The sequence below is a fragment of the Myotis lucifugus genome, unplaced genomic scaffold (genome assembly GCF_000147115.1).
Source record: "Myotis lucifugus unplaced genomic scaffold, Myoluc2.0 scaffold_414, whole genome shotgun sequence".
In the NCBI taxonomy this organism is placed as follows: domain Eukaryota; kingdom Metazoa; phylum Chordata; class Mammalia; order Chiroptera; family Vespertilionidae; genus Myotis; species Myotis lucifugus.
The window spans coordinates 59,899-84,253 of record NW_005871462.1 but is presented as its reverse complement, the minus strand read 5'-3'; the positions used below and the strand labels follow the sequence as shown (position 1 = coordinate 84,253).

Genomic DNA, 24,355 nt, shown 5'->3' with positions numbered 1-24,355 from the left:
AATAGTGAGTATTTCAGATTTCTGTGTACCTGTGACCACTGCCCTGTCCCTAAAAATAAGCTACTCAACCAGCCAACTCTTTCCTCCTGTTACCACCCCTGCCTTTGAGGATGGGAAGGAGTCCAGAGGTCATGCATAGGAATGTGTTAAACTAGGGGTGTGAGGAATCACCCTTCCTCCCTACTCCCCACACAACTGACCCCAGGATAAATGATGCATAGAGAGAGGTGCACATTTTTATAACTAGAACCACCACTAATGCCACCATTCCCTTAAGATTACAGTACACTTTAGATTTTATTCCTGTTTTCTTTTCCCCTCAGTTCCTGTGACATCCATACCCTTCATTTCTCTGGCTCCATCCCCCTCCAGCAGGCTCACAGGTAGGAGGCACCAAATCCTCTCTGCAAAATCACTCATACTAGATCACTTCTCTCATTGCTCACTCCCCTTCTAGTGATAATAGATCGCTCTTCTTGTTGTTCGATCATTCATTTACGTGGATTTCAGGCACCACCTAGCTATTCAGGGTCCAGCTGCTTAGAATCCAGATCCTGAGTCCAGCCCACATCACACAGCTGCTACTGACCTTTGGTCCACCCACCTCCTAGATATCATCCAGCCCCTTGGTCTCTGACCCTAAAGTCATCATCTTTTCCCAAACTTACTCTTTCTCCTCATCACCAAAGGCAGGCTCCAGACTTGACCCACCCTGTCGCTCACCTCCTGCCTCAATCCATCACCAGATCATCTCCTCTCCTGACGGAATATTTTATGATTCCTTCTTTTCTCTGCCTCTGCATCACTTGGCCTTTATTCAGGCCACCTGCATTTTTTTGCTAGGGCAGTTGTAGATGCCTCCAGTCTAGCCTGCTACAGTCCACGCAGCAGCTGCAGCCTCTCTCCCGATGTTCACATAATTCCTGTCTGTTGAGAATCTTTGGATGACCACCTGCTCTATAAATCACACCCAAAACCCCTGAGCTGCATAGACACCGCCTCCCCTTCCTGGGCTCAGAGACTCCCTCCAATTTCATGTCTAGACTCCCCAAAGGCCACAGTGAAAGGACTTCAAGTTCTTTAAGTGCAACTGCTCTGCCCTCCTGTCGGGCCTTCTGCTTGAGCACTTTTTCCACTTGCTCAGCTCCTGTCACCTAACTCTAACTTGAGCTTTTGGTGAGACCAGAAATGATGTTTTCTCTGGGAGGCTTTCCCCAGTCGTTGATGGTGTGTCTGTCTTTGAATGGCACATCTTCTGGCTTCTCTGCGTCATAATGCTCTGGTCCCTCTCCTGGCCACAACATTAGGAGACTATGCCCTATTCATCTTTGATCCACAGAGTCCAGCACAGAGCCTCTCACACAGTAGGGCTCAATAGATGCTCACTGAATAAGTGAGTGGAGGTTCCCGATGTCTTAGTAATTCCATAACGTTCTCTCTTTCAGCTCCTGCAGCCTGTGGCTGTACTTAGTCCACTGCTGGCGCCCCCTGGTTATAGCCTCAGGCACCCTTGATGTTTACTGTGATCCCAGCTGAACATATTTCTCTTCCTCCCCCACAGCGGCCACTGCCCCCACCCTGGTGTTCTTCACCCTGAACTTCACCATCACCGACCTGCTCTACACGGAGGACATGGGACACTCAGCTTCCTTGAAGTTCAATTCCACTGAGAGAGTCCTACTGCACCACGTGAGGGCTCTTCAACGACCAGCGTCAGCCCCACCTCATGCCGGCCTACAGCCCTCAGCCCTTCTGCTCACCACCTCCTTTTCCCTTCCAGTTGCGGCTCTTGCTCAGTAAGACCAGTGTCGGCCCCCTCTTCTCAGACTGCAGACTGGCTTCACTCAGGTGAGACCCCCAGATAGAGTGACTTATCAGGCCAAGTGGACCCTCATAATACCAGCCAACAGAGCTCAATTCTTGGACATGTCCCTGGCACTGCTGGCCTTCAGCACCCTCCATGATACCTCCATGCTTCTTTGTGCCCAGAGGTTGTGAGAATGCTCAAGGCTTAGAAATGAAGCATTGTGTTTATAGTTCATGTAATTCAGAGAACATTTTTGTTTTTCATTGAAGGTTTTCCTATTAGAGACTGCATCCTGTCTGCAAATTCTAATTAAAATGTTTTCTGTGCCTAATTGTGAAATGTCAGATGAGAGACATTTAAGAGAGTCCCAACAAGGCTTCAGAGCTACCCCTTCAGCATTTGCTCAGCCTACTCCCTTCCACTTTCCTCTTTCCACACCCAAAAGGACCCCCTTCCATATCCCACATCCCCATGTCCTTCCTTCTCCAGGGTTGAGAAACATGGAGCAGCCACTGGTGTGGACATTGTCTGCACCCACCACTCTGACTATGGGGGCCCCAGGCTGGACAGAGAGCAGCTGTACTGGGAGCTGAGCCATGAGACCCATGGTGTCACCCGGCTGGGTTCCTTCACCCTGGACAGGAACAGCCTTCGCGTCAATGGTGAGGAGTTAGCTACAACCGTGATCTCTCCAAGTTGGGTTTTGTGTTGCCTCCATTTCTCTAAAGCAGGGGTCCTCAAACTACGGCCCACGGGCCACATGCAGCCCACCGAAAACATTTATCCGGCCCGCCGGGTGTTTTTGCCGCCGCTGCCTGTCCTGCTTAGCAGCCGACTCGTCCCGGGCCCGCAGTGCGCATGTGTGGAATGTCTGAGGGACAGTGAACTGGCCTCCTGTTTAAAAAGTTTGAAGACCTCTGCTCTAAAGCAATAAATCATCCATCCTTTCTTCCTTTTGGTCCGGGTTCAGTCTTCCTTGTGATGAAGTAATCACTGGGTCTAGCCACCTTCAATCTCATTGCTCGGTTTCCTCCTCCTTGAATATTTTTCCACTGCCTTTCACCTCTACTTTTATCACACACAAAAATCCCTTTCCCTTAATCTTTATGTTCATCCCAAAACTCACTCAATTCCTCTCGCCTTCTCTCTGCAGGTTACACCTTGCAAGTCACAACCATGACTCCCACCAGTGAGTATTCCTGGCCCCTATTTCCTGGGTTTCATTCCCACTTCAGTTTTGGAAAGCATTTGTTCTCCTTCACCTTCTGTCCTTGGTGAGAGAAACACCTGGAAGGGCTCCTAACACATCCCTTCTTTTTCTCCTGGGGTTCTGGTGGAGAATTCCAGCCCAGGGGGAGAAAATCTTAGACACTGACATGTTTTCCCATATCTGACCCTCACATGGTTTTCATTTTAATTTTTCTAAAACCTTACCCTGGGTTCTCTTTTCTTATCCTTTCATTCATATCTTTGTTGTTATTAGAGTTTCTCAGCATCATTTTTAGTGATTTCAACTCACTACCTTCCAGGCACCATCTGTGTTGCATACTGTATTAGTCAGTTCTGGCCGCCAGAACAAAATACTGGGTGGCTCAAGCAACAGAAATTATTTTCTCACAGTCCTGGAGGCTGCAAGTCCAAGATCAAATTGCAGGCAGGGGTGGTTTCCTCTGAGGCCTTTCTCCTTGGCTTACAGATGGCTTCCCCCTTGCTGCCTTTCCACATGGTTGTCCCTCTGCACACACATTCCTAGTCTCTCTGTGTGTTCTAATCCCCTCTCCTTATAAGGACATCAGTCAGATTGGATGAGTGCCCCTCCACCAGTGGCCTCTTTAAAGGACCCTATCCCAAATACAGTCACCTACAGGCAGTAGTTATTAGGGTTACAATATATGAATTTGGGGGGAGGACACAATTTATCCCAAAACATATACACTCTGTACTTTAATTCTCACTACAACCGTGTGACTTAGCTCCATTTTACAGATGGCAAAGCTCAGGCTAAAAGAGGCTGCCAGCCCACACAGCAAATAAATAATAGAATCCAGAGTCCCTGTGGTTCCAAAACTTATGCTCTAACTCTCCATTATGGGTTAATTTATTTCAAAAGGCTTATTTTTGGTGCACACCTACTGTGTTTTAGTTTATGGGCCAAACTCCCTTTGCATCTGAAGCACTGCAATGAAAACATTGTAGGTTTTCAATAATTAATCACCCTTGCATTAGGGTGTGTTTTCTCAAACTGTACTTGGGTCCAACTACCCTCCTTTACTTTTTCCAAACCATGACAGGCCTCTGGGCTCCTGAGGTCCAATAACAACCATCCTTTCCTAAATTATATTAGGAAAAGTAAGTTAAAGTCAGCTCCATTGACTGTGTTTTGTTTATCACTATACAGTCCTGGGAATAGTTCCTGGAGCATTATAGGAACAAGCAAATGCACATGGAGGCAACACAAAATTGATGCATGAAAAGAAGGAAGAGGTGATGAATGTAAGAAGGGAAGGAGAGAAGATGGAAGAGCAGATGGAAGGGAGAAAAGATGAATAGAAGAGAAAAGAGTAAGGAGGGAGGACAGATGTATAAAACAGATGGAAGGAAAGAAGAGGGATGGGAGGAATTAAAGATGGATGAATAGATGGAAGAAGGGGGTAGGAGGATGGACAGAAGGATGCATAAAAGGAGGTGTAAATGGGAAGAAGTAAGGAAGAGAAGCACTGAGGTAGGAAGGAATGATGGTTGGAAGAATGAATGGATGGAAGAATGGATGTATGGATAGATAGATGATAGAGAAAGAAAGGAAAGGAAGAAGAGAAGATGGATGGATGAAAGTGAAGATGGAAGAAGGAAGGAAGCAAGGATCCATAGATGGATGAAATGAAAGATGGATGGAAAGGTAGAAGGAAGTTTGGACAGAAGGAAGCTTAAAAGGAGTGATAACAGAGTAGAGGGAAGGAGGAAGGAGGGGAGGTAAGCTTCCCCCCCCGCCCAGAGTTTTGTCTTAAACACTGTGCTCCTGCATCACCTACCTATTCTAGAGTCAAGCCATGGGACCACTAGTCTTACCTGTATCATATGTTCATTTATTCTACTTCTAACGGGGTCTACACAGGTTATCCCAACTATTGAACATTATATCAGCTGCCTGTTGTCCTCTGAGCCAGAGCACAGCAGGGGTGTCACAAGCAAGATCTGGGGTCCAAACCAGATTTTCCCTCCCTTTCAGCCATGTGACCTTGGGCAGATGACCATTTCTGTGCTTTGGTTTCCTACTTTATTTAACGTGGGTAATCCTAGAACCAGATTATATTTATCCATGTAAAAAGCTTTGACATAGTAAGGAGGTGTTTGCTTATTAATTTTATGTAATGAATCTTCATATAGTGTTTACTCTGTACCCAGCACTGTGCTTAAGCATATTACAAAAACTAACTTGTTTAAACCTTATACTTTGAAGTAGGAACCATTATTATCTCATCTTACAGATGAGTAAATTGAGGTGCAGAGCCCTGGCTGGTTTGGCTCAGTGGATAGAGTGTCGTGTCAGCCTGCAGACTGAAGGGTCCCGGGTTTGATTCCAATCAAGGGCACATGCCTGGGTTGTGGGCTTGATCCCCAGCAGGGGGCATGCAGGAGGCAGCTGATCAATGATTCTCTCTCATCATTGATGTTTCTATCTCTCTCTCCCTCTCCCTCACTGAAATCAATAAAAATAAATTTTTTTTAAAAAATTGAGGTGCAGAGAGGTTGGTATAGCTGCTAGGATTTTTAGACTTTTTAAATCGACGCACAGAAGGTAGACATATCTGGTTGTATTGGCAGGAGAGATGATAGATGATAGATAGATAGATAGATAGATAGATAGATAGATAGATAGATAATAGGTAGATAGATAACATCAGTATATAGAAAGATTAATGATAAATAGATGAGAGATTAGATCTATCTCCTGCACTTACAACCAGGTATGCCAATCTTCTGTGCAATAGTAAGGAGCCAACAATTCTCATAGACATAAATATAGACTTAGATATCTATCTATCAAAAGGAAGAAAGAGAGAGACTGAGGCACAGGGAGACAAAGATAGAGATGGGGAGCAGAAAGAATATGGATAAAAATACCAAGGGTCATTAGTTCCCCCCATCAGCGTGGCAAGTTGGAGACTTTTCTCCTGTGAAAGTAAAAAGCCACATTGTTTCCTCAGAGCCCTCCACTCCTGCATCTGGGTAGAAATGTCTCATCTTGATGCCCCAAAATCATTAAGCCTGTTCCACTCACTGTTGGAGTTGTCTCCATTAACAAGTAACCCTCAGGCTAATCAGGAGAAGGACATGGGCCCCATGAATCCCTAGTCATAAGTAGACATTGGGCCCCCCAAACTCCCTGCAAGCCTTGGCTCTCCTCCCATCATAGCTGCGGAGGTCATTGAGGAGCCTTTCACACTGAATTTCACCATTGACAACCTGCACTACACAGCGGACATGAGCCATCGGGGCTCCCACATGTTCAACATCACAGACATCCTCATGCAGCATCTGGTGAGAGACCTGCTTACCCCTCCCACCTCTCCATGACCCATCACAGGGATTGTTGCCCACCTTTGACCAATACTGGCTCTCTCCTTCCTCTCCAGATCAGCTCGTTGTTCAGGAAGAGCAGCCTTGGTCCCCGATATGCAGGTTGCAAGGTCACCTCGCTAAGGTGAGAACACCCCCCCTCCGTAGCCCACCACCAAAGAACATGGGCTTCTCTCTGTGGGGCTGCCCCTGGTTGTGGCAGGCTATTCGGGGGAGGGGGGGTCTTTTCTGCATCCATTTAAAAAGTATCACATTATTAATTTTTTATATTGTGACAAAATACATATAGACACAAAATTATCCATTTAAACCATTTAAGTGTACAATTCAGTGGCATCAATTACATGCAAATGGTGTGCACCCATCATCACTACCTAGTTTCAGAACTTTTCATCACCCCAAGCAGAAACTCTGTACCCATTGGGCAGTTATTCTCATGTCTCTGGATCAGTTTTTGTTCCGTTGGTGTTTATGAAGTACTTCTCAGTTGGTATTTTAATTAAACTGACATGATAGTACAGCACCTATGAGGCAGGTAGTAGGTACCACAGTGGCACTTCCTCTGCCCTCATCTAGTGGAGAAATCAGACAGGAATCAGGAGAGTGAGTATTGAAGTAAAGTGCTTGCAAATGCGATAAGGTGATGCAAAGCATAAATAAGTAGAGAGTTATGGGAAAGGAGTTTTACCCTGAGGACAGGGTAGCTTCTCTGTGGAGGTGACTTCTGAGCTGTGTCCCAGAAGGATTTGGCCATGAAAACTGTTCTAGGCATAGGGGACAGCCCATGCAAAGACCCTGTGGTAGAAATGAACTTGGCAAGTTCAGTGAACAGCAAGGAGGCCAGTGTTGCTGGAGCAGAGAGAGAACAGGTTAGCGAGAGGGAGGAGATGAGATTTGAGATATCTACACCATGTAGAGCCTTGAAGGAAGTTGAACTTTTGTAATTTTGGTAAAATACACATAACAAACTTACCATCTGAACTATTTTAAAGCATACACTTTGGTAGTATGAAGTATATTCACATTGCTGTGAAACCAGTATCCAGAACTTTCAAAACTTAAATTCTGTATCCACAAAACAACAACTTCCCATTTCTCTCTACCCCCAATCTTGGCACCCACCATTCTGCATTCTGTCTATATGAGTCTGACTACTCCGGGTATGAATAGAATTATGCAGCCTTTGTCTTTTTGTGATGCTTATTCAATTACCATAGGTCTTTAAGGTTCATCCATGTTGTAGCATGGCAGAATTGTCTTTCTTTTTAAGGCTGAATAATATTCCACTGCATGTATAGATCAGATTTTGTTTATTAATTCAGTAGGACTTTGGATTTTACATAGAACAGGCAATGTGCTAGGTGCTGGGTGTTCAACACGACAACAATGAATTACACTGTCCCATTTCCTGACCTCATGGAGGTCAACGACCAGAGGGAACAGGGACAACTAATACATGCTCACATACTGGATGAGCAGGGTTGCAATCACAGAACAGGTTCCTGACCGCCTGGGAGGGTTCTCTGAGGAAGGGGAGGTGCCTAAGTTGACACCTGAAAGATGACCAGGAAAATTGCCCACGTAAGGAAAGAAGGGAAGAGACTTCCAGACAGAAGTCACTGGAAGTGCAAAGATCCCAAGATGAGAGTGTGTGGCCAGGTAGAGAAACTATAAAAGGTTCGAGAAGGCTGAAACACAGGACCTAGAGTGTGTAGTTACCACAGGTAGAGAGGTGCCAAGAGAACTGCGTCCCCCAAAGGTGAACCTCTTCTTCCCCAGGTCTGTGAAGAATGGCGCCAAGACAGGGGTGGACTTTCTCTGCACCTACCGCCAGCCTTCCAGCGGCCCAGGTCTGCCTGCCAAGCAGCTGTTCCATGAGCTGAGCTGGCAAACCCACGGCATCACAAAGCTGGGCTCCTACTTTCTGGATAAGGACAGCCTCTACCTCAATGGTTAGCAGTTCTCAGCCCATTCCACTGGGGCCACCCCCTAACTCCAGAGGATTCCCTTTTACCAGTTCTCTAGGGAAAAAGTTGAGACAAGCTCAGGTGTGAATCTACTCCACACTGATTCTTCTCCCTCACCCCACTAAGCTGGTCCTTGATTAAACCTGTTTTACAAAAGAATAAACTGAGGCCTAGAAAGGTTAAATAATTTGCCCAAGTGGGTGTAGCTTGAGAGTTGTGGACCTAGGTCATAGTCAGCATCCAATGCCAGTCTTTCAAGGGGATTCTTGGGGAAAGAAAATCGTACATCTATCTCCCCTCCCTACTCTCTTCTCACCCTTGCCTAAGGATAGACTTCTGTTCTGGGTGGGACCCTATACCAGGAAGGAGGGAAGGCACTCTGAGCATCTAGGAGGCCCAGGCTTCCAACACACTGGCCATCAGCCTACAATCCAAGACGTGACAGCGTTTAAGAGGGTGACATTCATCTGGTGTTCTGAGAGACAGAGCTTGGCCATAGTAGGTTAATTGCAATAACTCAGCTTCCCTCCTCTGTCTACAACCTGGAAATTATACTTGGCAACTAACACTTCCTTATCACCATGGCCCCATCAGGTGGTCAGGGAGACATTCTGGTCCTTTGTGACTCCCACTTTAGCAAGGAGGGAAATGGAGCTCAGAGGAAGGAGGGGACCTACACACACGCACAGTAGGTTTATGGCCAGTCTGCATCTTGATGTTCTGAGTTCACATCTGTTGCCTTCACCTTGGCCATTGCAGGGCCCACTTTTGGATTTCCCCCCTTTGGAAACTGCATAACCTATATGCTTCATTTTGTTCACTCACTCAGCATTTACCAAGCATCTGCTGTAAGCCAGGCACCAGGGACAAAGGCTACATGCACAACCTGACATCATGTAACCTCCAATGGGACAGAAACTGTTTTGTTCACTGTATGTTCCCCAAATGTAATGGAACTTGGCACATAGTAAGCCTGAATAGCTATTCATTGGACAGAGGGATAGATGGAGGGAGAATGGAAGGGAAGATGGTGGAGTGTATGGATATGGAAAGGGGGGAATAAATGTATGAACATAAATGTGTATCTTTTGTTGGGGGCATGCTGGATAGGTGGATGGGGAAGGGTTGTTTCTAATGGGAAGATAAAGAAAGCCCTCATAGTGGATATGACATTTGCATCTCATCTTAGAATATGCCTCGATGCTCACCTGGTACACATAGGGAAAGGAATCCAGGCAGGAGTTCCACATGACTCAAATGCATGGAATACCTGGGATTGTTCTGCCACTTCCCTTATTTGTGACTTGTTCATTTCCAGGTTATAATGAACGTGGTCCAGATGAGCCTCCTACAAGTACGTATCTTTGCCTCTAGTGCTCATTTTAGACTTCTTAGTTCTTGAGCCAAGCTTTTCTCCTCACTGACAAAGGGAGCTTGCCCTAAACCCAGGCCAGTCTTCTGAGTAGGGCCAAGGTGTCAGTGGGAGGAAGAATGCTGAATCCTTGGCCTGTTTTTGGACCTTTTTCCATGATAATGGCTTTCTAATTTCTCCACATCCCTTTGGGTTAGAATAAGAAATTTTAACAAGAATTCCCTACAGGGATGGGGTTGAGATCACGTAGTAACTTTTAGTTCATGCCTCCTGAAAACAAAATCTCTTACAGGGGCCTCACGAGGGGCCTCAGCATCAAACTGCAGACTCTAGGGGGCTACTCAGTGGTTAGGCAAATTTGCCCATGAACTCATCCAGTGGTTCCTTTGTTTATCTTTTAACCCATCTATTCTTCCATTATTCCAGTTACCCCCTCTCTCAAATGCCTTCTTTTCTCCCTCTTTCCCCTTTTCCCAACACCTCCCTCCTTTGATCCCTTCCTTCCTCCCTTCCTTCCTTCCTTCCTTCCTTCCTTCCTTCCTTCCTTCCTTCATTCTTTTCTTCCATTCATCCATCCAGACAATCATCCTTCTGCTTATTTACCTGTGTCTATTCTTTCCATCCTTCCATTCATCTCTCCAACTCTACTCTCCAACTCTACTTCTTTATGCTATTCTTCTCTCCTTTTTTACTGTCTGTCCACTCAGCCTTCTGACCATTCACCTGTTTGTTCTTTCCTACATCTGTCCTTCCCTCCTATTTTCCTTCCATCTCTCCAATTTCTATTCCTTGTCTTTATTCTTCCTGCTTTCTCTTTGACCCTTCATTTGTTCATTCTTCCTCTGTCCATCAGGTATCCCATTTGTCTGTCCATTTTCTGCCCGCCCATCTATCTGACCTCTTTGTTTAGTCTGTCTATCATTCACCTGCTCTCACTCTCTTGAATTCATTTCATTTACAGGTTTGCTCACCCCTATACTCACACAGTTACACCTTTCCTCACTCTCATTTATGATACACCTGTGAGTGGTTTTCCTAGGACAACTTCTGCTGGAGTCCATGAGACTCTGATGGAACTTTCCCCCTTTGTCGGGGGGGGGGGGTCTGTCCCTCACTGATGACTGCCTTTTTTATAGCTCCTGAACCAGCCACTACAGTCCTGCCCACTTTGTCATCATCTGTGCAACCAGAAGCAACCACAGGTATTTGATGGGGCCCTTTTCCTTCCTAAGAGAAGCTCTCAAGCCCCACCAGACAATTGTCATACAGGAACTGGTGAGCTAGGCTATGAAATTCTGGTTTTAGGGCAACCAATTATACCGACAATTCGATTTAATGCCTAACCTCATGCAGCCTCCAGGCTTGTGAGATTAACAGACCATTATAACAAAATGTGGGATGTTTTGGGAAGAAGCATCTGGTACAGCCGTGGGCAAACTACGGCCCGCAGGCTGGATCCGGCCCGTTTGAAATGAATAAAACTAAAAAAAAAAAAAGACCGTACCCTTTTTTGTAATGATGTTTACTTTGAATTTATATTAGTTCACACAAACACTCCATCCATGCTATTGTTCCGGCCTTCCGGTCCAGTTTAAGAACCCATTGTGGCCCTCCAGTCAAAAAGTTTGTCCACCCTGATCTGGTATAATTTGAATGGGAATAGCTTTCTGGTGAAAGTTACCCACACGGAGCCTTTAAGAAGGAGTAGGAATGCTCTAGTTCAGTGATGGCGAACCTTTTGAGCTCGGCATGTCAGCATTTTGAAAAACCCTAACTTAAGTCTGGTGACGTGTCATATATAGAAATTTTTTTATATTTGCAACCATAGTAAAACAAAGATGTATATTTTTTATATTTATTTTATATATTTAAATGCCATTTAACAAAGAAAAATCAACCAAAAAAATGAGTTCACGTGTCACCTCTGACACGCGTGTCATAGGTTCGCCATCACTGCTCTAGTCAAATAGGGCATGGAGAAGGAGATCACCTGGTAGAGGGGATTGATCAAAGGGTCAGTAGGCACAAACAGCATAGTGTAGTGAAATTGAGAGGGATTTCATTTACATGAAGTATAAAGCTTAATATGGAGTAGATGGATAAATGAAACTGAAATATTGGTAAGAACAAGATTAGGAAGGAACTTGAGTGCCAGGTCATTATAAGCTTGAACCTAATGCTGAAGGCCATAGGGTGTCATGGATGATATAGAGCAGTGGTGACTATAGTGAAACTTTCATTTAAGAAAATTTCTACTATTCAGTGTGGAGAACATCTTTTAGACAGGGTGTCTAGTGTGCCTGCTGGGGCATTGGTCTAGGTGAGAGAAGGTTAAGAACTAGGCTGGGAGAAGATGGAGAGAGGTGATGTATGTGAGAATCATTCACATGTGGAGTTGGTAGTACTTGGAGGTGAGATGAGTAATACTCATATTTCTGAGTGTTTCTGATGGTTTTGACTTGACCACACCAGTACCACTGGAAAAGAAGACAACAGATTATCATGATTTATCATGATTACAGGACTCAGGCTGGCTTTCAGTGACTGCCATCTAACCCCTTCTCTTCTTACAGTTCTGTTGTACAACTTGGAGACCCTCACACTCAACTTTACCATCTCCAACCTCCAGTATTCAGTAGACATGGGAAGTGGCTCAGCCATGTTCAACTCTACTCAGAGTGTCCTGCAGTACCTGGTGAGACCCTGGTCCCAGCAGCTCCTGGTCGGGTAAATCCCACCCAGCCTCTTAGCCAACCCTCCTGCTCATCCTCTTCCTCCTTCCTCTCCAGCTCAAATCCTTGTTTATGAAGAGCAGTCTGGGCCCCTACTACTCAGGTTGCAGACTGATCTCCCTCAGGTAAGACTCTTTCCTGAGCATTTGCCATAATGGCCACTTGTGGTGACCACCCCCTTTTCAGTCTTCCCACCGACCTCACATTAGCTTCTCCATCTTTCTGGCCCCCACACCCAGCAGTTTCAGGATCTCTCTCTAGAGTTCCCACATGCCTCTCCCCCCAGGCCTGAGAAAGATGGAGCAGCCACCAGGGTGGATATCATCTGCACCTATCACCCTGACCCCTTGAACCCCGGGCTAGACAGAGAGCGACTTTACTGGGAGCTGAGCCAGCTGACCCACAGTGTCACCCAGATGGGTCGCTATACCCTGGTCAGGGGCAGCCTCTTTGTCAATGGTGAGTGTTTATCCTGAACTTGGATTTACAGTGTTCATTACATGTCTTTGTTTTATTTTATTTCCTCTTTAAGAAATCAGTCTAAGCTCAGGCTGGGAGATACCCTCTCCAACCTCCATGGGGAGGGCATTTCCTATTATTTCTGGTAAAAACATGAAATTCTTTAACCAAATTAATATAATACATTTTAATGCAAAATCAAAATTACAGACACATAGTATCTAAGCAAGGTTCCTCTAAGTCAGTTGTTCTCGCCCAGGGACAATTCTGCTCCTCCCCACCCCCTGCTCCCCCCAGTAGACACTGGGCAATGTCTGGAGACATTTTTAATTGTCACAACTGGGATAAGGTGCTACTGGCATCTAGTAGACAGAGGCTGAGATGTTGCTAATATTCCTTCAATATACAGGAGAACCCCACCACCAAGAATCATATAGCCCCAAATGGCAGTAGTTCTGAAGATGAGAGACCCTGCTCTCCATGGTCCATAGTCCCTAGATAAGCAGCACACCAACACTTATCACACTTCACTGCAATTACTTGTTTTATTGTCCAACTCTAATCAGGATTTGCCTACTGGGATGCTAGATCCTTAGTTCTTAATAAGTTGACACATTGTGGTACTCAATAAATGAACAAACAAATAAAGATGAGAATATCAGCCCCTCATCTGTAGGTATCTGCTGCAGTTCTCATTCATTCATTCAGCAAACACACATGTGTGACAGTTCTGTACCAAACTGTGTGTTGGGTGGGTATGGCGATAAAAGACACAGCTTTAGTCCCTGGAAAACTCATGGTCAAGTGAACTAATGATTACTTAGGGACACAAAAATTGCAGCAACATTATATAACTGGTTGCTATGGGATGAGAGATGGGAGGGGGACAAGTCAAGGAAGGCTTCCTGAAAAATATTATGTGCCCAGACCTGTGTTAGATCCTGGGGCATGACAAGAACAAGATAGATGGGTGGGTTCCTACTCTCCTGGAGCTCCATACCTTTGGGCTTCTGTAACATGAATAGGAGTTTTCCAGGAAGAGGGTGGAAAAGCATTCTACAAAGTGGTAACTGCATAAGCACAAACATAAAAACTCAGGAGAATTCCTGTAAAACTCCGAGTTTCCCCCTCTTTGAGTGACTTTCCATTTGGGAACCCCCACAGTCCCCAGGGCATAAACCTCTGTGATGCCATGCCTCCATGCTAAAAGTTGAGCATCTTGCCTGGCCTGTGTTGCTCAGTGGTTAAGCATCAACCTATGAACCAGGAGATGATGGTTCAGGTCCCTGTCAGGGCACATTTTCCAGTTGCAGGCTTGATCCCCAGTAGGGGGCATGCAGGAGGCAGCCAATCAATTATTCTCTCTCATCATTGATGTTTCTATCTCTCCTTCTCCCTTACTCTCTAAAATCAATAAATATATATATTTAAAAATAGTAAAAAGAAAAATAATTGCTGAGCATCTTGACATGTCTTTTTTTTCTTTTCATGGCCCTAGGCTATGCCCCACAGGATTTACCTATTCAGAGTGAGTACCAGCTAAATTTCCGCATCATCAACTGGAACCTCAGCAACCCAGACCCCATGTCCTCCGAGTACACCTCCCTGCTGAGGGACATCCAGGACAAGGTGTAGTCTCTCTCACCCATCTTATATCTCCTTGCTCTGGGTACCCCTCTCATTCTTCTAACTTACATCTATCTGTTAACTGATTGTTTCAGCACTTCACTTTACTCAAGTTTTCTGAGTTCTCTCAGTTTCTGGAGGCAGAACCATGTCTGCCTTCCCCATTCCCAGATGAGCAAAGTGAGGCTCAGAAATGGGTGTCTTTGCTTTAAGTCACACAGTGAGTTGGGGGCAGAGCGAGGATTTGAACTCAGTTCTCCCTTGCTCCAAGGCCTGTGTTCTTTCACTGGCTCCAGTGGCTGCCTCCAGCCCCTAGGGACCTCTCTCACCCACTCTCCCTCCCCTTCATTCTAGGTCACCAAACTCTACAGAGGCAGCCAGCTAGGAGATGCATTCTACTCCTGCCTGGTTACTGACTTGAAGTAAGTTGAGGAGATTGGAAGTCTCGGCTGAGTTGGTGGTTTTTGCTCTGAGCTCCTGTGGTGTATCTTGTCCTGAAAGTCCTAACATTGTGCCCATTCTCCCCACATTCCTGTCAGCTAATCCTACCATCTCCTTCTATAGGTTTTCAGGGGTGGGTAAAGAACTAACCTCATGGGGCCACCAACCATCAGTATCTACCACCTTCTCCTCTTCTGGACACTTTCAACCAGTATCATCTCAATAATAAGATTTACCGTGGCCAGCCTCTCTACTGAGCACTTTCATGCATGATCATCTCACTTAATTCTCATCACAGCCTCATAAGTGGATACAATGATTGTCCCCATTGTTCAGATGGGAAAACTAAGGCTCAGCAAAGTAAACAGCCCACGAACTGTCCAAGTTGGGGTTGCACCCAGTCTCTGAGTGATGGGTGGAGGAACTAGGAAATCTACACAGTAGAGGAGGATCATGAGGCATATGATTTTGAATATTGAAGTTGAATATTGAACTTTGAATATTTCCTAACTTAAGTTTCTTTGTGGGGATAGTTGTAATAATACCTTCCACCACAGTGATGATAAGGGAATGTGTAAGTCACTTCTTAAAGATGCCTAGTAGATGTTCATTATTATTACTGTTATTGCTTTTATTCTCAACTCCTAAACACCTTTCATAAAGCAGGAACTCAGGGGACACTGCTGGTGTTGGATGCTGGCTGAGTCCCCATGGTCTCTGATTCTAGGCTGGGCTCCGTGACAGTCACTATCCAGGAACTGTTCTCCTCCAGTGTAGACCCCAGAATGGTGAAACAAATCTTTCTAGACAAGACCCTCAATGCTTCATCCCACTGGCTGGGTGCCACCTACCATTTGGCAGATATTCAAGTGACAGGTACAAGACGGGGAACTGGTTTCATGGCTTGTGGAGATGGGCTTTGAGGAAGGGTGGGTCTTCTCAGTAGCAATGGAACCGATGTAGGCTTGGGAGGGAAAAGTGGTACTCTTTTGGAGGTCCATGTTGGTGAACCTATTCATGGCCATGGATCATCCAACATGAGGCAGAAAGAGAATATGCAGCAATTGTACACCTCCCCACCGACCTTATCCTCCCCATCCTCAAAGGGATGCTTATTTTTACACAAATTTAGAGGGTCCTGAGTTGCCTTTTTAGGCCCTCTGTGAGTCATTTATTATTCATTCACTCAACTACTATTTAATGCAAGTTACTAGGTACTGATGATGCATTGTGAAAATTTCTATAAAGGGATTTCAAGAGCCTGTGGGAACCTCAAGGAGGGACACACATCCCTGTCTTAGAATGTTTTCATAAGGAAGTGATGAAGAAACTAAGATGTGATGGAGAACATGACCTAGCCTGTGGGGGACGTGGGATAAATAGTTGTGCTACATGTGTCTTTAACCTAGAAGATAGAAAGAGCATGGCATATTTGGGGATGCTATAAGAGGTATCTTGTGGCTGGTGCATGCACTTTGACATGGGGAAGGTGACCGTTGAGGCTAAAGAGGTGGTCAGGGACTTTCTTGCGCACTGGAATGGTTTGTGGAGGAACATAAAACACTTTGAGTTCTACTTTTGAAAGCTTGTTTCCTGGGTGCTTTGTGGAGAATGGATTGAGAGAGGGAAGGAGACTGGAAGCAGCAAAAAACATTAGGAGCCTAGGCCAACAAAGGTGTGTGACAGATGCCTGCTGGGTTGGTCAGCCCCTGCACTTGCCAGCTACACCTCAGAGAGGCCCATTCTACTCTCCCAGACATCCTAGGGAACTCCCAGAATTCTTGATGGAAAGGGGGTTGCGCAGGTAGATAAATGAATAGATTCAAAGTGGACAGGTGGATGGAGGATCTTCTGGAGCCTATCTTAAAAAACCCAGTTCAGGTCACATTACCAGCAATAAGTAGACTGGTTTAAATGACCTCTTGTTAAATCCTTCCCCACTGGCTTGGTGCCACCTATCATTTGGCAGATACTTAGTATTGAAGTTGAATATTGAATTTTGAATATTTTGAATTTTGAATATTTTGAATATTTCAACTTCAGTATTGGGATTTTATATTCCCTTTTTATTCTAGAAGTGGAGGCATCAGTTCATCCGCCAACAGACAAACCAACAAGCAGTCCCAGCCCTCAGCACCTCCAGCTGAATTTCACTGTCACCAATCTACTCTATGTCCAGGACATAGGCCTACCAGGCACCACCACACACCAGCGGAACAAAAGAAGCATGGAGAATGCGGTGAGAATGCAGTTGTGTCCACTCTCTTTCCATGTAGAGACTGGCCTATAGATCTACGTAGTCAGATGGTGACTTTCATAACAATTCATGAATACCAGTTCTTATTCCCATTTTGCAAATGAAGAAATAGGCACACATGTAGCTAAGTCCTACCCTGAAACACAGCCTTTTTTGGTACACATACCTTCACTAGTCTTTGTTGAGCCAAGAAAAAAACAGATGGAGAAGTTTGCTCAGTGGCTGAACATTCTCTGAGAAAGCCTGGGGTTCTGATGAGAGAAACTTTACCCTGTCTTTCAGCTCAACCAGCTCTTCCGAAACAGCAGCATCAAGAATTATTTTTCTGACTGTCAAGTTATAGCGTTCAGGTGAGTTCCAAATCAGGGCCCAATGCCTCTGTAAACTTCTCTTTTACATAAAGGATATACGATCTTCTTTAGGTAAGAGAATCCCTGTGCTATAATCTCTCAGTTCCTAGCTGTTACAGAAGAGAGCCCTAGGGATATAGAACTGTTACTTTAAAAAATAGCCTCACTAGAGATGGAGGTGTCTGGTTCTGGGGTCCATGGGATATGGCTTGTAGAAAACATTTCTTTAGAAATCAGCTCCTGAATCCACAGCCCATACAAGATGGGGGCTATCATGAGATGGCTTAAAATTCAGCAGTCTGATCGTGTTGTCCAGTAGTGTAGCCACAACCCCATGTGGCAGTTAAATTGTTATACACCTACTGAAATATTGTTCATATACTATTCTGTGTGTTTATTTCTCAGACTTTTTTATATACAGTATTACATCATCTGCAAAACACAGTGTCGATCACATTTTTATATCTTCTTTTCCAATCTAGATGCCTTTCATCTCCTTTTCTTGCCTAATTGCTCTCATTAGAACCTCTAGTACAATTAACATAAGAAATGAGAGAAGGCATCCTTGTTTTGTCCTTGGTCTTAGAGGAAATTATTCTGTCTTTTACCACTGGCTATAATATTAGCTGTAGGTTTTTTGTGGGAGTTCGTTGTGTGTGTGTTTGTTGTTGTTTTTGATGCTGTTTGTCACATTGAGAAGGTTTCTTTTTAAAATCTCCAAGTTGGCCCTAACCGGTTTGGCTCAGTGGATAGAGCATCGGCCTGCGGACTCAAGGGTCCCAGGTTCGATTCCGGTCAAGGGCACGTACCTTGGTTGCGGAAACATCCCCAGTGGGGAGTGTGCAGGAGGCAGCTGATTGATGTTTCTCTCTCATCGATGTTTCTTACTCTCTATCCCTCTCCTTTCCTCTCTGTAAAAAATCAATAAAATATATTTTAAAAAATAAAATAAAATAAAATCTCCAAGTTGAAGGTTTTTTTAAATCATAAAAGGCCTATTTTGTGAAATTGTTTGTGTGTGTGTGTATTAAGATAATGGGTATTTGTGCTTTATCCTATAACTATGGTGCATTTCATGAGCCAGTTCTTAATATATTAAGATAACTTTTTTCAGGTAGGGATTAGTGATTAAGATCTTTTCAAGTCTTTCCTGGGCATGCACCCAGACCTGTACTCTTGCGGCCTTCTACATCCCCTCAAATTCATTGGAGAGTTTCAAAGCCCACTGGAGGCATCTCATTCTTCCAATTTTTATCTTAAGTTTTTGGCTCAGCTCTTGGATGCCTCAACTAATATTGCTCCCTCATGCAGCTACAATGCAAAAACAGTTACCACTGATTGTTTTTAGGAAGCTCCCTGGCGATAGACCTTCCTTGCTGAGGGGATATTTCAAGGGGATGCCACACAGGTCAAATGGAAACAAACCGGGATGCATCTTTTGGGGAGCTCCAAACCCAGGATGGCTATGTGACTGCTGTTTTTCACAGTTACATGGTTCTGAGACTGATGCATTTCACAGTTCCTGAGGACACTGTGAGCACAGAATGGGAACAGTGCAGGTTATAATGCCACAGCGCTTACTCCCTCCTAACTAAACACGCCTCAGATGGTTGCAAGCCTTTGGTTCATTTCTGTACTTTTGAAAAGTTTATATTAACCATTTTTATTGTGTTCTCCTTGTTTTTATGTGTTTTCAGAAGTCCTTACTCCATCATTTCACAGATGTTCTCCTTGTGGCTATTTGTTTTGAATTAATTATATTACATTACATGAGGAACTCAATTCTTCACTCACACTCACCAGCCACATTTTAAGTGCTCAGCAACAACTTGTGGCTAATAATGATTATATTGGACAGTATAGACACAAGGTTTACTTCATTGTGGAGAGTTCTCTTGGCAAGAACTTTGGAAAGCGAGACTCAGGGCAGAGTTTCAGATACCTCTGCATCCCTTGTGTGCTTCCAGGTCTGTCCCCCACAGCAACCACACCAGGGTGGACTCCCTGTGCCACTTCTCACCATTGGCACAGAAAATGGACAGAGTTGCCATCTATGAGGAATTCCTGCAGCTGACTCAGAATGGCACCCACCTTCAGAACTTTACCCTGGACAGGAACAGTGTGCTAGTGGATGGTAAGACTTCCAGGTCATTGGGGCAGGAGTGGGGGTCTAAGTGCCACACCTGTGGACTTCCCTAGGAATCTGGAGGCCTGGGGATGAGTTGGCATTGAACTTTCTGAGGCTGGCAGGAGGTAGCACAGTCCCCTGGCTTTACCCACTATTGAGGGAGAGGAAAGGATGCCCAGTAGAATATAGGAGGCCTTTGTGGTCATCTAGATAGCTCTGTGCCCTCAGGCTAGTCCTTTTCCCACTCTGGACTTCAGAGTCCTTCTCTGTCTACTGAAAGTCAATTACCAGATGGTCAGTGAGGGCTGTCAGCAGCAAACTATGTGTGAACCAGCCTTGACAGGTGTGATGGGATGGACCTGTTTTCTGACCCACAGGCTGTACAAAAAGAGGCAGTGGGCCTGACTTGGCCTGCAGGCTGTATGTAGTTTGCCCATTACTGCCCAGATCATCACCATCCGATAAAACTTTTGCAGTGATGGAAATGTTCTCTATCTCTGCTGCCCAGCACATCAACCACATAGAAGTTTTGAGTATGAGATGTATGGCTGACACAGATTTTTATTGTTACTGATTTTAATGTTAGGAGGTACCAGATTTTTAAATTTCATTTAATTAAAATTATAATTTAAGAAGCCCCCTTGTGGCAACTCTGTATTGGGCAGAACTTCTTAAAAAGTTGGATAGGAAGCCCTGGCCAGCATTGCTAAGTGGTTAGTATCAGCCTGAGCTCAGAAGGGTTGCCGATTGAATTCCAATCAAGGGCATGTACCTGAGTTGCAGGTCCCATCCCCAGCCTGGTTGGGACACATGCAGGAGGAAACCAATTGGTGTCTGTCTCTCTCTCTCTTTCTCTCTCTCTCTCTCTCTCTCTCTCTCTCTCTTTCTCTCTCATTAATATTTTCTCTTTCTCTCTCTCTCTTTCTCTCTCTCTCCACCTCCTTCCCTCCCTTCAACCTTCCCACCTTTTCTTCCACTCTCTTTAAAAATAAAAAGTCTGCTAGGGAGAAGTAGGGGAACAGAAACCCTCCTACCCTGCCTAAAGGGTACAATGTGTTCCTACCCTCATGGAGTTTATATTGTAGTAGAAAATAACAGGAATAGGTAGTTGTCAGTAGTAAATTATTTTATGTAAATCAATCCATGCTTGGGAGTGGTAATCTGAGAAGGCTTCCTGTAGAAATTATATTATAGTTGAATCCTGGGAAATGAGTATAAAACAATGTGGTAAAGGAAAAGCAGGTAAATGTGATTCTAGGCTGAGAAAAGAGATTATGAGTTGTAATTTACATATTTAGAGAGATCTCATGTGCTTGCAACTGGGATGAACCATTCTCCCTTGACAATCATAAGATGGTCCAGCCTACTTTCAATATTCTGTGCCCAAAGGTAGAAATTTGATTTAATTTAATACATTATTGTAGTATGACAATGGCCTAAGGTTATGTAAGCCATTGCATCTCATTTTTTAGGGCTACAAACTGAAATGGAGTGAGACATAATGATGTCTACTTAAATATTCAGTGAAAATATGGGATGAGGCAAGAGTAGCAACTGTTAATAATTTGTGCATTGGGTGAAATACTGCTTTCATTGGGTGAACTATACCAGTACATTGCTAAAACTTGGGGAGGGATGTTTATGCTATAGTTCTATTTTTCTGTGTGTTTGAAGAGTTTTATTAAACAGAGCAAAACACTTCTCCATTTTATTCCCTTCCAGGCTATTCTCCAAGTAGACCTGAGACCCTGACTGGTAATTCTGGTAAGCCTCAAGGTAGCCCCAGGTGGGGAGGGAATGTCTTGATGCTGTGCCTCATCCCAGAGAAACCGGCACACAGGAGCTTGTGTGATAACGACAGTTGGCCAACCCATGTCACGGACTTTGAGGCACAGGGGGGAGAAAGCAAGATCCCTGGGGAATGAGAGATGGTGGCTCAGCCCAGCACTTGTCCCCCCAGATTTCCCTTTTTGGGCCATCATCCTCTTCTGCTTGGCGGGACTCTTGGTAATCACCACGTGCCTGATCTGCTGTTTCCTGGTAAGCGAGGAAATGATGCTTGTCTTCTTGCTATTGGGTTGTAAGAGTGTTTTATATACAGTCATGCATCGCATAGCAACATTTTGGTCAAGGATGGGCCACATATATGATGGTGGTTCCCTAAGATTATAATTAAGCTGAAAAATTCTTACCACCTAGTGACATCATATCCTTAATAAGGTTCTGGCAAAACACATTACTCAAGTGTTTAAGGCAAACACACCTGCATTTCCAATTGTATCAAAGTATAAATTGTGTACAGGCCATAATACTTGATAATGATAATAAAGGACTGTGTTACTGGCTAGGTATTTACTATACCATACTTTTTATTATTATTTTAGAGTGTACTTTTCTACTTATAAAAATGATGGCTGTAAAGCAGTGTGCCACATTAGCCTACAACAGTCTCATACATCTCATGTTTACTGCATCTCGTGATTGCATTATTTTTGCTTGTTCTTGATTTAACTGTGTGTTGCTTTATAAAGTAACATGCTGTACAGGCAATCCCCTAAGGGCACCTTTCTCAGGTTGTACCCTTGTTGTTACATGGTATATCACTATTTTAGAAATACAGTCCTCTGATGGACACATGTTTTGCAAATATTTTTCTATGTGTGGTTTGCCTATTTCTTTTCTTAACAACAGTAGTTCTTCGAGAAATGTAACGGAAAGTCTTGAGTCTATCATCGTAGTAGAGTTACCACTACATGTGAGAATGGCTAAAATATTATATAGACTGACTATAACAAGTGTTGGTGAGTATGTTCAGCAGCTGGAACTCTCATGTAGTGCTTATAAAAAGTAGCTTAGTGCTGTTGCTTCTGTAAGTTACATACACCTACAGCCATTCCACTCCTAGCAATTTATCCAAGGAAAATAAAACATACAAAGAGACTTATACACAGATGCCCATTAGAAATTTGTATGTACTAGCTCCCAAATGGAAAACAACCAAGATGTCCACCAACAGATGAAGGATAAACAAACTGTGACACATCCCTACAATGTGATCTTCCTCAGCAATAAAAAGGAAAGAATAATACATGCAATGACATGTATAAATCTCAAATACTTATGCTGAGTGAAAGAAGTTAGGTAAAGAACAGACTGTATTATCCCATTTATAAACAACCTTTATAAAATATAAGCTAATCTATAGGGACAGAAATCAGGTCACCAGTTGCCCGGGAATAAGAAGGTGTCTGCAGGAGGAATTACAGAAGAACTTGAGTACACTTTTGGGGTGATGGGTACTCCTTATCTTGATTATTGTGACAGTTTAATAAGTTATCATCAAAACTTATCAAATCATTCACATAAAATGTATGCAGTTTATTGTATATCAGTTATATCTCAGTTAAGCTATAGCGTAGGAGAAGGAGGGAGGGAAGGATGAGGAATATAAATGGTTACTAGAGTGAAAATGGTAGAACAATGAGAGTGAAAAAGGGGGAGAGAAAAACAGAAAGAGATAAAAGGTGGGAAAAGAGAAAGGGAAAAAAAGACTGATAGAGAAAATTAAATTTAAAAAGGAGAGGGAACCTGACGGTATGGCTCAGTGGTTGAGCTTCGATCCATGAACCAGGAGGTTAAGGTATATGCACAGATTGCTGCCTCGGTCCCCAGTAGGGGGCAAGGCTGCCAATCCATGATTCTCTCTCATCATTGATGTTTCTATTGCTTTATCTCTCTCCCTTCCTCTCTTTGAAATCAATTTTTTAAAAAAAGTTTTAAAGCAGAGGGACACGTCTGCTCTCTGTGGCTGTGGCCATCTTCTTCCCTAGTATTCTCTCATACTTGGACAGCCAGACAGTCCATTCTGAGTCCCCGTCCTCACCTTCACAGGTCACCGTGTGCCTGCGGAAGAAGGAGGAAGATTTTGAGATTCAGCAATGATGCCCGGTACCTGCCACACCTAGACCTGAGGAAGCTGCAATGACTAGATCTGCCTGAGGCCCCTGTTCCCATCCAGGGCCCAAAGGAGCTTGGCTGGACCAGAAATCAACCACACTGATCTGTCACATTCTCTGGGCCCTTCTTAACATGGCCCCTGTCTGGTTCACAGGAAACTGAGATAAAATTCTTCCCCTTCATTAAGTCCTGAAGGAAACTGCTAGTTCCGGCTTGTCTTGTGGGTTCATATCCCTTTATCTCTCAGGAACTCCACAGTTGGCTAAACTGGAGCAGAAATTGCCGCAGTATAAAACTGCATGCTCTTCAGCGTGAGGTTTCCCTTCTTAGGAAACTTTGCAGCACACCTCCCCTGACCTGTGTCAGCAACCACACTTATCTCTGTGCCTCCATTCCCCTCCCCCCTCCAAGCCCAGGCATTTCAAATGCCCTTTGCTCCACTTCATTCTCTGAAGTACAGACTCACCAGGACTTCCAGATCAACCTGCCACTCTGGAACCCCTTTCCTCATGGTTCTCCAAGATGAAAAATAGACCAGGATGGAAAGAATGCTTAGACATGACTCTGCATTCAGTCCTGGGACTTGGAACCTGAAATGACTAAAAATCTAGGAAGACTGAATCCAGAGTAACACCCAGACCTTAGAAATCAGTGTCTGCTTTGGAAGTACAGGTGAATAAA

The 24,355-nt window shown here is 44.3% G+C and overlaps 1 protein-coding gene across 1 annotated transcript in view; it reads left to right on the top strand.

Annotated features, from left to right (window-relative positions):
- LOC102441565 (mucin-16) overlaps positions 1-24,355 on the top strand; it is a 64,835-nt gene extending 40,480 nt beyond the window's left edge. The window contains exons 33-54 of the mRNA XM_023743802.1: positions 324-383; positions 1,562-1,689; positions 1,781-1,848; positions 2,297-2,469; positions 2,961-2,996; positions 6,222-6,346; positions 6,442-6,509; positions 8,165-8,337; positions 9,671-9,706; positions 10,861-10,926; positions 12,298-12,419; positions 12,514-12,581; positions 12,743-12,915; positions 14,414-14,544; positions 14,896-14,963; positions 15,710-15,858; positions 17,058-17,221; positions 17,522-17,589; positions 19,557-19,723; positions 21,440-21,481; positions 21,678-21,757; positions 23,609-24,355. Of these exons, the coding sequence (XP_023599570.1) occupies positions 324-383; positions 1,562-1,689; positions 1,781-1,848; positions 2,297-2,469; positions 2,961-2,996; positions 6,222-6,346; positions 6,442-6,509; positions 8,165-8,337; positions 9,671-9,706; positions 10,861-10,926; positions 12,298-12,419; positions 12,514-12,581; positions 12,743-12,915; positions 14,414-14,544; positions 14,896-14,963; positions 15,710-15,858; positions 17,058-17,221; positions 17,522-17,589; positions 19,557-19,723; positions 21,440-21,481; positions 21,678-21,757; positions 23,609-23,659 (2,216 nt within the window). The 3' untranslated portion in view covers positions 23,660-24,355. The remainder of the gene's footprint in view (positions 1-323; positions 384-1,561; positions 1,690-1,780; positions 1,849-2,296; positions 2,470-2,960; positions 2,997-6,221; positions 6,347-6,441; positions 6,510-8,164; positions 8,338-9,670; positions 9,707-10,860; positions 10,927-12,297; positions 12,420-12,513; positions 12,582-12,742; positions 12,916-14,413; positions 14,545-14,895; positions 14,964-15,709; positions 15,859-17,057; positions 17,222-17,521; positions 17,590-19,556; positions 19,724-21,439; positions 21,482-21,677; positions 21,758-23,608) is intronic.